Source organism: Littorina saxatilis, linkage group LG17 (assembly GCF_037325665.1).
Source record: "Littorina saxatilis isolate snail1 linkage group LG17, US_GU_Lsax_2.0, whole genome shotgun sequence".
Lineage (NCBI taxonomy): Eukaryota > Metazoa > Mollusca > Gastropoda > Littorinimorpha > Littorinidae > Littorina > Littorina saxatilis.
Window position 1 is genome coordinate 19,891,676 of NC_090261.1, and position 14,979 is coordinate 19,906,654.

Below are 14,979 nucleotides of genomic sequence, written 5' to 3' on the forward strand. Positions count from 1 at the left end.
GAGGGGCGGGGGTAAGGTGGTTCAGGGAGGGGCGGGGGTAAGGTGGTTCAGAGAGGGGCGGGGGTAAGGTGGTTCAGGGAGGGGCGGGGGTAAGGTGGTTCAGGGAAGGGCGGGGTAAGGTGGTTCAGGGAGGGGCGGGGGTAAGGGGGTTCAGGGAGGGGCGGGGGTAAGGTGGTTCAGGGAGGGGCGGGGGTAAGGTGGTTCAGAAAGGGGCGGGGGTAAGGTGGTTCAGAGAGGGGCGGGGGTAAGGTGGTTCAGGGAGGGGCGGGGGTAAGGTGGTTCAGGGAGGGGCGGGGGTAAGGTGGTTCAGAAAGGGGCGGGGGTAAGGTGGTTCAGAAAGGGGCGGGGGTAAGGTGGTTCAGGGAGGGGCGGGGGTAAGGTGGTTCAGGGAGGGGCGGGGGTAAGGTGGTTCAGGGAGGGGCGGGGGTAACGAAGGCGAGTCGTGTAAGCATTTGCTTTTCTTGTTTTTCTGCGTTCAATTGAAAGCCACACCACCAACCAAACCTCGCCTTGCGAAAAGCTCGGACGGGGAAAAAGACACACAAACACACACACCAAGAACTGGGATGGTTCAGCTTCATGATTGACTGACGCCTTAGCTGTATCAACTTGCGACCACGCTTTTCCTGCGTTCGTCACACTCACGCGATCCGTCACGTCACAAAGCAGCCTTCCCCGCCAGCCATAAAAACGTTCCACGGTTCCAGAAAGGCTGGCATTTTCTCCCAGTCACAGACACTGTCAGCACGCCTCCAGTTGAATTCGCAGACACACAGTGGTATCGATAACGTGGCGCTGTTGGAAGCGCTTTGCTGTCTTCTGCTGTGGTGTGACTGAGCGCGACAACTTCGGAGAAGTTTTCTGGTCTGCTTGATTAAACTCCGGTGTTGGGAGTTTATCAAGACTGTGACTTCTTGTGACTAAAGTGTCTGTGTTTTTTTGTGGCTGTGGCTCCTGTAAAACAGAAATCGTTTTAAACAGTTTTGATATTCGTAAGTCAAAAGCTTCAACAAAATACTTTGGAGTTCTGATTACTGCAGCCTATCGCAAAAGATCTGACAAAGTCACGCAACGTGAGTGTGAAAACATCAGTATCATCAACTTCCTACTTCGTAACAGCAACAAAAAAACAAGAAAAAAGAGTCTTCGCAGCACCTCTGCATACAAAACTAGACATAGATGAGTTCTTTTTTTGAATAAACTCTTCTTTGAAACTGTAAGTGACGTTTGTGCACGTGAACAAAATACTCCGGTGGTAATTCTATCTGAAAGCAGGGAACTCACAAGCATCCTCACCTTGAAGCTGCAAGGAGTAATCCCAGTGGAGCTAACAGCGTGCAATATTAATTGATTTTCGTCATTTGCGTCACTGAGGTATCACTTTCATTTTTGTTCTATTGAAGGTAATAGCGTTGACGGAGACACTTGACTTTTCAACGCCGAGAACACAGCATATCGAAGAGTACAGTGTAGCCAGAAAGGAGTGAACGAACTGCACCGACGAGTGTTTACTGCTCCTTGTATTAACGGACCTGTAAGTACGTCGAGGAAGGACAAATAACCGCTTTTTGACATTTGAAAATATTGTAATTTGTGAACAAAAGGTTCGTGATCGTTGTCTTGTATTTCGAACCAGTTCATGTTGATGAGATAAAAACCCATGAGAACACTATTTATGCTCAGAACGACGACGTATAACATTTGTGCTGAAAAACGCAGATACATGGGAGTTTCCTAAAACAGATCCATTCCATAGCCCACAAGTGTCTACATCTTCGTGAGTGCATCAAACGTATTACTGTGCGAGTGCTGTGAACTACTGAAAGTGGTCTGCTTAGAACGCTTTCCACGTGTAGAAAAAAAGTCTCCACAGACGTGACCGTCTACAATTTGATCTCCTGCTATTGTGCCAACAGTGTTTTGACATCAAGTTAATCAACGTCAGCAAATCCAGTTTACGATATCAGCACAAGACTTTGCAGACTTCTCGCAACTTTTTGTTGCATTCTCGACATCAACCGGAACCAAAGGGACATTAGTTTTCTGACAAATAGACGTCAGCCATAAGCTCGGGGACTCCTACGAAGTTTTGTGACAAAAAGGCGCCAGCGCAAACCAAAAGGACATCTTCCTAACTTTGCTGACGCACAATCTCTTGAAAGCTTGCACTATGGTGATCCTGAAGCTGACGACAGGCGTGTCGGTGGTGGTGGTGCTGCTGCAGATGACGGTGGTGGTGGCCACCTCGCTGGGCATGTACAGGACGTGTCTGTACGAGTGTCTACACTGCGTCAACACCTGGGGAAAGGACCTCTTCGACGGACAGCTGTGCGCGGAGAACTGTGCCCTCAGCGGCGGCAACAGCATAGACCGCACGTGTGCTTCGTTCTTCACGCGGAACGCACGGCGGGTGGAAGCCTCCAGACAGTACCTGCATTCAGAAGACCCTTCGGGCCGATCCCAGCACGGCTTTTCCAACGGTTATTCCAACGGCTACCTGGGCGCACGGGGTTTCAGGGCGAGGAACTTTGTGTCGTCCCGTTCCAAGCCGTCCCGCATGAGTTCCAGGTCATCCTTGACCACTGACTGTCAGCGCCTGTGCCGGACCTGCGAATCGCGCTACACGGCCGACATGGATGCTCAAAACTGTTTGTACACGTGTGTCACCACGAGGAGAAAGATGGTCACTTGCTGACCAACGCCGTGGCTAGGTTATAATGGCTGCGGACAGCAAATGCTCTTCGCACACCCCGTTATCTGACTTTAGAACCAGCAACTCTAATGTTCTTCAACCGCCCACTACTGCACCGCTTCTGAACTTCTCCTTACATATACATTATTTGACACGGCTTTTTAATTCCTCGCTGACAGATACGTTGTTCATTCCTCCCTGACAGATACGGTGTTCATTCCTCCCTGACAGATACGGTGTTCATTCCTCCCTGACAGATACGGTGTTCAATCCTCCACGACAGTTATGTGTACAACGCCGCTTTTTTAAGTCCTCTATGACAGAAACAGCGATGCCCGCTCTGATAGTTCCGGTACCTAAGGTAAAAGATAAAACAACCTCTTCTCTGTGATCCTGGTACGTTCCCCTTTTTCATTCCACTCCTACGACTTTTATGAACGCGCAAGATTGCTGCACAGGCTAGTTCCAACAAAAACTCTTTCAAGACGCAAAACGTCAGATACATTATAGTTATGTCTGATTTTCATTTTATATCATTGCGTTTTAAAGCGATACGTTATTTCCTTGTGTATAATTATACCGCTGATTTATACATTTGCTTCCGGAAAACAAACAGGTTATATATACGTCAAAATCAAATGGCATTTATCTAAATAAACCTGATTTTGTTTTGCGTGAAAATGATTTGATTTTGCTGTATTTTCAGTTGATAGGCTATAGTGTTGTGCAGAATCATACCACTTTTCGACGGGCGCAATGGCCTAGTAGATAAGACGTCGGCCTCCTAATCGGAAGGTCGTGAGTTTAAATCCATGCCGCGGCCTCCTGGTGGAGATTTGTCAGATCTCCCAGGTCAACTTATGTGCAGACCTGCTAGTGCCTTATCCACCTTCGTGTGTACACACAAGCACAAGACTAAGTGTGCACGGAAAAGATCCTGTAATCCATATCAGAGTTCGGTGGGTTATAGAAACACGAAAATACACAGCATGCTACCTCCGAAAGCGGCGTATGGTTGCCTGAGTGGCGGGGTAAAAACGGTCATACACGTAAAAACCCACTCGTGCAAAAACATGAGTGAACGTGGGAGTTTCAGCCCATGAACGAAGAAAAAGAAGAAGAAGAAAATACCACTATTCATTGATACGACTCATTTACAAATATTTCTTCAAGGCCCCAAACCCTAGATGACATTATTCAAATGACTAAATATTCAAATCCGATATTTATTTGAGGTTATTATATTTTCATGTGCTATATATGCTTGGTTTTGTAAACTCATTATAAGCTTTTATGTCGGTCCGATCAGAATGAAACAGAGGACGATAATCATGCTCTCCTCAGACCGACAAATACGCTGGCCAAATATCGTTTTTGTCATCATTTTGTTTGTGCAAAGGAAAGTACAATATCATGGACAGGGAGCCATGTTGTTAACCCCGTTTTCAAAATACATGTTAATTAAGGGCCCCACAGAGCTGCGCGCGGCACTCGAAGACAAGCGCGACGTGTGTTCTCAGTAGGTCAGCCAGTCAAAGCTAGTCAAATTTGTTATCTTTAGTGTTTTGAGTTGATAACATTGTTAAACATTTTACAAATATGTTAGGTTGGTGCTCATTTTTTGTATAAACCGACTGCGAGTAGCGATCTTTTGGCTTTCTATACGTAATGGTTAGTATGTGTGAACGTCCAGGGTCAACCGGTTCGACTTGGTAGGTTTCAGTCGTTTATTCAAAGCCTGTGCTCATTTGGTTGCAGTTTTGGTTTTTATTCAGACTTTTCGGTTCGTTCGTCTTCGAAATTCGCTCGAACACTGCGAGACAGTGTGTATTGTCGTTTTCAAGGGAAACATACACACACACACAGAGGCGAAGAAACGCCGTGGGTTTCCATCGGGTTTGCCTTTGATTATTCATTTGTAATATTCTTCCCGCAACCACGGGAACCGGAGATTTGTTATCTACCACCATTGTTTTTGCTTTCTTTTTGTTACCCAGCAATGAATGAAAAGTCGTGAAAATTACAAATCCCTGTTGACTTAAAAATGTTGATCTGACAAAATTGAAATGTCTTTGAGCAGTAAAACCCCAGATTATACCATCTTCATAAAAGAGGTTATACCGGATATTCATTTTATGTTACTGCATTTGTAAATATGTTATCCCTTTGGTAGTGTACCACTGTTGCTCTACACCTTTTCTGGTATTCAACTTGACGAGTTCTACACTTTTGACACACAAATACGAAATCTAACATAAACTGTCGAATAACATACACCTGGTTATTACCTAATGAGCAAAACTTTCCAATGTATCGACCACAATAATTTTTCCTTTTGATTTGTTGTTTTATTATTTCGTTGTTCGAGGTTGTTTGAGTTGAAAATGATTGTTTTGACGATCTGAAAAGTATTAATGAGCATTTGCCAGCCTGATTGTTTGTCTTGGTTATTACTCGTTACGCTATAGAAAATAAGACGTTTATCCCTCCGTGTTGTGTACTGCTTGAAACTGTTCTTTTTATTATTGCTTGAAACTTGCAATCATGTGGTAGATCGTATGTATGTGTTAATGACGAAGAAGGTGTGTTTCTGTACTTTTTAGTTGAAATAATGACTGTGGAGAAAAATGAGAGTTTACACAATTAAGGAAGCATTTCATCCATACAAGAGTAACCTTTTTACTGTTATATTTCATTGTAAACCACTGACATCAGAAACAAGCCAGTAGGCTTAATCGATAAAAAAGCAAGTCGCGTAAGGCGAAATTACTACATTTAGTCAAGCTGTGGAACTCACAGAATGAAAATGAACGTAGTCCGCCGCTAGTGCAAAAGGCAGTGAAAGTGACGAGCCTGTTTGGCGCGGTAGCGGTTGCGCTGTGCCTCATAGCACGCTTTACTGTACTTCTCTTCGTTTTAAGTTTCTGAGCGTGTTTTTAATCCAAGCAGATCTTATCTATATGTTTTTGGAATCAGGAACCGACAAGGAATAAGATGAAATTGTTTTTAAATCGATTTCGGAAATCTAATTTTGATCATAATTTTCATATTTTTAATTTTCAGAGCTTGTTTTTAATCCAAATATAACATATTTATATGTTTTTGGAATCAGAACATGATAAAGAATAAGATGAACGTAAATTTGGATCGTTTTATAATTTTATTTGTTTTACAATTTTCAGATTTTTAATGACCAAAGTCATTAATTAATGTTTAAGCCACCAAGCTGAAATACAATACGGAAGTCCGGCCTTCGTCGAAGATTGCTTGGCCAAAATTTCAATCAATTTGATTGAAAAATGAGGGTGTGACAGTGCCGCCTCAACTTTTACAAAAAGCCGGATATGACGTCATCAAAGACATTTATCGAAAAACAGAAAAAAACGTCAGGGGATATCATTCCCAGGAACTCTCATGTCAAATTTCATAAAGATTGGTCCAGTAGTTTAGTCTGAATCGCTCTACACACACACACAGACAGACACACACACACACACACACACACACACATACACCACACCCTCGTCTCGATTCCCCCCTCTACGTTAAAACATTTAGTCAAAACTTGACTAAATGTAAAAAACACCTTGAAGTTACTCAAAACCACCATAGTTGCAGTCTATTGAATTATTTTCCGACTCATCGTATGTTTACAAAAGCACAACATTTTTAATAACAGTAATTGTAAATGGGTACCATCGAATATTTAGCTCTACATTGTCGCAGATCTTCGTTTTCAAGGGGAGTAGTGCAGTGGGTACTTAAGTCTGGGGTGTCGTGTGCCGTCTGAAGTCGGGGAGACGCCGAAGCTCATTTTAAATCGCCAACAACTTTGGATTCATTTCGGCAGATGTGCCAAACTTGTTTACTTTGAGAAAAAAAAGTTGACGCCAACGAGTGCCAAAACTTCCGAAGCTTGTATGTCCATTTCGGCAAATTTGCCGAAATAAATTCAAAAATAAAACATTCTCACATTCACAAATCCTTTGGGAATAAAACAACTACAGGTACAAAAAATGCCTATAGAAAAGAATAAAAACAATGTAGTGAGTTTTTATGAGTATATGCGTGCGTGTGAGTGTGTGTGTGTGTGTGTGTGTGCGTGTGTGCGTGCATGTGTGTGTGTGCGTGCGCGTGTGCGGGTGTGTGTGTGTGTGTGTGTGTGTGTGTGTGTGTGTGTGTACCGTTGTATGGTTTTGAGCTTCAATATTTCTGCAATTCTAATTCTGGAAAACTAGGGGTGTTTCTGCTAAAAATGAGAGTGATTACTTCTAGTGGAATCTTCTAATCCTTAGTTTCACAATTAATCTCACCATACATTCTGTCATGATTAGACAAGAACTGCATGTTCTCATCGATTGCAGGAAAAATCCAACAATTTTGCTGGCATTGCAACAATGGTAACAGGCAGCAACATCATACTATCCTTCGGATTGTACTTTTGTCAACAATTTCCAATCAACGGCTGGCATTTTAAAGGATATAAGGAATTAAAAACGAGTTTGAAAGTTAGTGATGAAACTTAATTCCCCCCTTTCCGCTCTTACGGACACACAATCCTCTAGTGCTAGTGGGAAATGAATGCAAAAAATGACGCTATGTTAGGAACCTGGGCTGAGCTGAACGAACCGAATGTGGATACCACCCAAACGGGAGAGAAGAAACCGCGGGGTCTTATTTGTTGAAATCACAACAAATATCAATTTCAACCAATCCAACGCCGCGACTGGCTCCCGCCCGGTTGGTAACTTTCTTGTGCACTTCAGCCCTGGTTGTAAGCCAACTCTGGTAAGTTGGACAGTGTTAACTGCATTTTTTTTAGTTTCAACGATTTCCAGGCACACGTGCGTTCCAAACTGAGTTGAAGATGCAGAACATAACCATTTGCTTTACTGTTGTTGTTTTTCTCTCAGTATCTATATTTTAAACCTTCCAACTGTTTCCTTTTGCGACAGTTGGTCAACAGTATTTATAATATCATTTTCGCTTCACTATACACAGTCGCATTGTTGTCTTATATATTTGCAAGCATCCGTTTATCCATTTTAGTCGTCATCGGTAGGTGTAACTTGCTTCAGGCACTTGATTGTGACATTAAAATAAAACGTGAGAAATTATTTTTGTTGTTGTTGAAAGCCCTGTTGTTGTTTTTCAATGCATGGTTGGAACGCCCTTAAATTGTGTTCATTCAAATCGTGTGTTGCAAATAGATATACACAGGCCCTACTTTTCCCCCACTTAGTTTTCTTTTATTTCAATACAGTTAACGTTCGTCTATCTCTGTTTAAACAGAAAAGAAAAGAATGTGTGTCGACCCTGAATGTCCTCTACCCGCGAGTTGGACGTGTATTTACAGTTAGAAGCAATATGTAGACGTGGATAGTTTCCTACAACGGTAGTCTTGATCTTTACGTTAATAACGATCGACAAACCGACACATGTCGATTTGTCATGCAAGGGGTTCAAGTACGTTTGAAAGGCTCAATCATTTTCTTCCTGCAGCCGACAAAAAACAAAACGAATAGCACGCTGAGACGTCTCATACACACACATAACATATGATTTGATGAGTATCGTATTACCTTATTGAATAAAAAGACATTTCCCCTGTTTTCACGAAGAGGAGAAGTCTGCCTATTAATCTTCATGTGATTCTCAGTCAAAGCCAAAATCTCGTACAGAATGGCAAAAGAGTACGCGTGTGTTGGTGTTGATTGTATCCCTTACATTGTGTTCGCATGAGTGCCATATTTGTTCAATGAAAACACTTGACTTCCTTATGAAAGGCACAGTCCTCCCGTGTAAGCCGTTTTGCTCACCATCTCAGCTCTAGCCAGGCTTTCAGTTTGACACATAACAAGAATCAACACCATGATTGCTTCCTGCGCAAAGTTGGATTGTTTAATGAGATTATTCTTTATAAAGTCACATAGATGGTGAGCAAAATCGTTACTCAAGACGGATTGTACCTTTAAGCCCTGTAGTAAATATTTTGTTGAAGCTCTCTCCAAAAAATATCAAATTTATCATTTGTTCACGTTATTCCGGCCACCTAAAGTACAAACAATGTGCATGCATCATCAGAAATCCGACCTAAACGAAAGATAGCCAAAAGTCGAAACGTGGCAAGATAAAAATGCACTTCAACTGAAACATTGAGGCTTGATTTGCTTCTCTAACAGAAGAAATAGTAATGCACTTCAAATGAAACAGCATGATTCGTTTAATTCCTTATTAGGAGTGTCAGTTGAAAAAGGCTGAAAGAAAAAATTTCAAGATTCGTTGTTTTGAGAAATGAAAAAACGCGAAGAAGATGTCTCAATTACAAAACAAACGAACAAACAAACTAACTAACAAAGAAACAATCAACAAACAAAAATGAAAAAGAAAGAACAGAGACGAACACAAGCGAACATTTGTTTCAATCTGGTGGAATGTACTCATAACCAGGAACATCCGAACTGTCTATTCTTACGTTTGGCTATGTGTATGGATCGCTGTATACATATATAATGTCACACATTTGTTATTTTCAGCAGTTGTCATAAAAGCAGTAATCGCATTCTTTTTTTGTTACTCTCTCTCTTAGTTGTCCATGTTCTGATTTGTTTGTATGTATCTATATTAATTGATTGAATGATTGCTTGTTTGATTGATTGATTCACTGAGCGATTCTTCTGAATTCACGTGATTAGTTGAATAGTTTCTTTGTTTATCTATTTATTTGCTCTGCACTGTCAAGCCGTTACAAAGTTGTGTGTTGACATGTTTTGCTTTCGGATACCTTATCTCATCTCACGCTCGGTCTTTTTGTATCTTTGTCTCTGTCTTGTTCTCTTTTTCCTCTCTACTTTTCTTGTTTGTTTATTTGTTGTTGTACTCATTTTGTTGCACACCTGTTCTACTGATAAATATAAACAGACGAGAGATGTAAGTAGAAATAATTATCCCCAAATCACCTTAAATTTTCAAAGAAGCTCTAATTAGAAAAGAATGTCAGTGCTGGGACAAAGAAATAAAATGTTTGAAAAAACAAACTGTTTTTACTTCATTGAATGAGAAAAGGGTGACTGGTAACCGTAAGCAGTGTGTGTGTGTGTGTGTGTGTGTGTGTGTGTGTGTGTGTGTGTGTGTGTGTGTGTGTGTGTGTGCGTGTGTGTGTGCGTGCACGGTGTGTGTGTGTGTGTGAGAGAGAGAGAGAGAGAGAGGGAGAGAGAGAGAGACAGAGAGACAGAGACAGAGACAGAGACAGAGACAGAGAGAGCATGCGTGTGAGTTTGGCAAAATTGTGAAAAGACAGCGCATTTGCAAACTGCGCATCTTGAAAATATGAATTACATCGTTTTGGGGACAGTTATTAACATTCTCGAAAAGGAAACGTTTGTCCATATCTGGAAGTTTTCAGGGATGATAATGAGCTGCAATCTCCGTACAGGTCGAAGAGTAATGTGCCTGCCTGGACAAATGGATTACACACACACACACACACACACACACACACACACACACACACACACACACACACACACATAGACACGCACGCATGCACGCACACACACACAAATGCAAACACACACCCATACATACGTACACACATACACACACACATTAACGCACGCACACATTGGTAACAGTTGCCAACTTACGTACACACACACACACATACAGACACACTGACACACACACACGCACATTAACACCTACGCATACACTGCTAACAGTTGCCAAACATCTTACACACACACACACACACACACACACACACACACACACACACACACCCACACACACACACACACACTGAGGCTTAGTACACACTTTAATTCTGTATTCATATATTTTCTGTATTTATTTATTTATTTATTTATTTATTTATAATTTGTTGATTTATTTGATACTGGCAGCAGGGACCCAGCTTCGCCCGGGTGTTACCTGAACACTTAATATTTGGAATTGTCACCTTTGTCATGGAAAATTCGTCAACTCGGAGAAATGTCTAAGTCATCTTCAAAGCACAGTTATAGGGACACCTGTCTGGCCGTTTCAGTGTGTAGACATGAAGAAAATGTTCTGCGTGTCTGGTTTATTAATATGAGTGATATCCCTTGCCTCAGAAAATTCTAGAACCTAAATCGATCAGCAGGTAGTACGACAGGGGCTGTCACATTCTTATTGGACGTATGCTACCTACGTAAATGTGATAGCATACATTATATTCATGCTAACATAGTTTATATGGTTTATTTCCTTTCCCCCAGAAATGTCTAAACCCCTCACCCTTAACCGATGAACATCCTGTCCTCACTTCATTTTTGCTTCATTATTTACTGCTAAGATTATTTTTGGGAATGACTTACTCCATTACCACAGTTTATCACACAAGAATTCACATGTTGGTCGTCATAACACCTTCAAATTTGGCTCATAGGACATGAGCTTACCCCCCTTCTATACAGTTATAAGCGCCTCACAAAAACCTTCACAGATAAATTATTCTGTACACAATTCAAAATCAAATGATAATAAAAATGGAAAGAAACTAATACAATTTACAAAGTTTTCAATGCACATTCCTGAATTTTAGAATACAAGGCACACAAGTAAAAATAGTTATTGTACATGAATAGCTCGGCCACTATCGCTGAAAACACACACACACACACACACACACACACACACACACACACACACACACACACACACAGAGAGAACGTTCCAAGAGCAGGATTAACTTTGTCACTTTACACCCTTTGAGAATTGTAAGGCATGCTTGCATGGTAAGAGTTACACCCCTTTCATGGATATAAAAGCAAGAGTTACCTACCATTGCTTCTTGAATTTTCCTGTACGTTTCTGTTTGATTGTTCTTCTTCAATTATTCCCCCAATAACAGAAAAAGAGAATATCTGATATCACTGGCACTATGTGCCTGCTACAGATAAACAGCAAGTGTTGTCCTGGCTTTGCACTACATAGGTTGTATTCAATAATGGTGGAGGTTCATAATCTTAGAAAGTAACAAGAAATTCCTCAGAGGTAGGAAAAACACCCCCGTTGGTCAAAGGGAAATAACCATTCTCACTGCCACCAACTGAGAAGGTTATTTCCCTTTGACCATTAATATGTCCCGCTATAAGTCCTTGTAGAATCTTAATCCACCAATAACTCCCTAACCGTGTGTTTGACTGGTCCCAATTTTTGTAAGGACCGTTTCAGGAATGTATAGAACCTGTTCACCAAGTTTGGTGACGATCGGTCCGTTCATTCTTGAGATCTATATGCGAACACAAACACACACCCAAACAAACAAACAAACACATCGAGCGAAACCTATACACACCCCTATACCGGGGGTGTAAAAATGAATCGAGAAACTAAAACCAGAGACATAGATGTATGTATGTCTCTGCTAAAACCAAGGTGCACATCTGTAGCTCCTTGGAAGTGTGCGTGCACAATATCTTATTCTTGCACCTTGCCATCTCTGAGGTATGGCGACCACAGACAGACACACACACTAACATTCATTCTTATATAATAGTTTGATTCACTGATTGATTTAGGCATTCATTAGTATCGTTATTTATCTATTTGTACCATTTTTTTAAATTTTTTTTTTATCAATTTCACTTATTTATTTATACAGAGCGCAGGGACATTATGAAAAACTAGATACAAGTGCTGTTGTGACAGTCTTCCTTACTTATTTATTTTACTGAATGTGTTTTCATGAAACCCTTCGGGAAATCATGATGAAACAAGAGGCGAAGCCATCAAGGCTCACGTAAGAAATCGACAAACAGTAACACAAACTCAATCACTCCATCACACATACACACACACACACACACACACACACACACACACACACACACACACACACACACACACACACACACATACACACAAACACACACACACACAGAAAGAGCATAGGTGAAACTGTGTAAGAAAGCGAGACACTAGATCTAGATCTGTCTGTCTGCATGTAGCCTACTTACAGGGACACGACTGCCAACTAGTCTCGGCCCGCTCAAAATAATAATGACCGAGACTTTCAGTACTTCCTCCGCGTGACGTCTAACCCTCTTACGTCATAATGTGACGTCAATGTAATGTGACGTCTTCAAATGTTAGAGTTTCTACCACAGACATACACACGCACGCACGCACATACGCACGCACGCACGCACGCACGCACGCACGCACAGACAGACAAAGTTACGATCGCATAGGCTACACTTACGTGAGCCAAAAAACACGAAACAGTTCCTGGTGTCACATTCTGCAAACAACGACTCTGATACTAGAGATAGACTCATCTTTTATACATGAGGATAAAGGTTAATCTTACGACCCACCATTTCTCCAATACAAACCAACATATGGCAATACATTTCAAGTGCACACAAGATTTTTAAGAAGACAATAAATGCTGTTCTTTTGAATTCCGTCAATACTCAATTCTTTGATTTGCCAAATGGTTATTTTGGTGATACCTTAGTTATGTCTACGTTTGGAATACGGTGTTAGAAGAAATAAAACAAAAACAGAATGGTCAATTTAAAAAAAATGTTTAAACATTGAAAAAACGATACATTGACAAGAACTTCGACGTAATGGTATTTTATAGTTGAACGTAATAATTAGAAAATGAACAGAACATGCTGACTTCTTAAATCTTAAGATGGCGTTAGGAGTCAGCGGTGTATACGTATCAATTGTACAATGTACAGTCAAACCCACTTATACAAAACTCGCTTATAAGAAACATCGCTTACAGAAAAGAACTTTTTATTTCCCTTCCAACTGTCTTCTTTCTTCCATTTAGATTTCTCCGGATAATACTCCGTTATATGAAATCGCCGGTTATAAGAAATTAGTTTTTATCTCCCTTGACACGCCTGTCCTCGGATATAGGAAAGAACCAGTCAGTTCAGATTAATACTTGTTACAATGCTTGCACCGGATGTCATCCAGACATAATGAAAAGGCTAGAAAGGCACCCGAATCGAGTATTGGTATGTTCGAATGACTCCTTTGTAGGATGTTAACTGACTCTGCAGAATGACTTCAACATTCAAACAAAAGCAACTATTCGTTTCAAGTGCCTGTTTTGCTCGCATTCTTAGAGGCTTTCGCAATGGCGGAACGCGCAAATAACACACACACACACACACACACACACACACACACACACACACTCTCTCTCTCTCTCTCTCTCTCTCTCTCTCTCTCTCTCTCTGTTTCTGTCTCTTTCACTCTCTCGGTCGAAAAGCTATCACCTTCCCTTTTAATGTCGGGTTATTACCTTACTCAAGATACCCAACCCAAGATCATCACTCTCTTTCTCCTGTTTTGTTCCGCGTCTAACTGATGGGGTTTTCCTCTTGGTGTTCCCCGGTTTTCCCATCCACCCTACTGGATTGAATATAATCACTGAAAATTTCAATTCCAGGTTTAGACATCATACCTCAGTAGTTTTATACACAATAGGTGTATACAACCTACATTCAACCTTAGCTCTCTTTCTTTTTACATTTAGTCAAGTTTGGACTCAATGTTTTTACATAGCCTGGGAATCAATATGAGGGAGGTGGTGTATGTGTGTGTGGATGTGTGTGCGTGTGTGTGTAGAGTGATTCCGAGAAAACTACAGGACCGATCTTTATGAGACTTTACATACAAATTCTTCCAGATGATATTTTCGATAAATGTTTGAATTGATTGAAATTGTGGTCAAGTAATCTTCGACTATGGGATTACATTTCAGTTTGGAAGCTTAAACATTGATTAGTCATTAGAAATCTCAAAATTCTAATCAAAATCAAAATTTTAATTATCGATCTAAAAATGATTTCATCTTATCCCAGCGAAGCTTAAAGGTATCCCACACACGTTATACTGACTGTTTTTGCCGAGATACATAGTAAAGAAGCATTTTTTGTTGCCAAACTATGGCTACAGTTAGAATAGAAGTTCACCAAATATTGGAAACAAACTTACTTTAACATGGAGGGTGTCTAACACTTCCCTAGGCTGCTATTACGTACCGGTTGGAGTAACCAGAGTGTGCGATAATTCACGTGTAGCTGCTCCTCTGACACCACGTACTGCATGTGAAAACACATGACGTAATTTGTTTTGACGTCAATGACATTTTAAGGCCATTTCAGGGGGTATAGTGACCACCAGAGTCTAATATACGAACATGTATGTAGACCAAATGTCAATGACCATTGCGATTTATACTTTACAGAACGTGACTTGCATACTAAACTTACGAT

At 41.0% G+C, this 14,979-nt stretch overlaps 1 protein-coding gene across 1 annotated transcript; it reads left to right on the forward strand.

Annotated features, from left to right (window-relative positions):
• Positions 1 to 738: 738 nt before the first annotated feature.
• Positions 739 to 9,729, forward strand: LOC138953918 (uncharacterized). Its single transcript, XM_070325904.1, has one exon. The coding sequence runs from the start codon at positions 2,171 to 2,173 to the stop codon at positions 2,693 to 2,695; it is 525 nt and encodes a 174-aa protein (XP_070182005.1). The 5' UTR covers positions 739 to 2,170; the 3' UTR covers positions 2,696 to 9,729.
• Positions 9,730 to 14,979: the final 5,250 nt, after the last annotated feature.

Excerpts from the sequence above, each read along its gene's own strand:
- LOC138953918 (XM_070325904.1), top strand. The coding sequence starts at position 2,171 with ATGGTGATCCTGAAGCTGACGACAGGCGTGTCGGTGGTGGTGGTGCTG.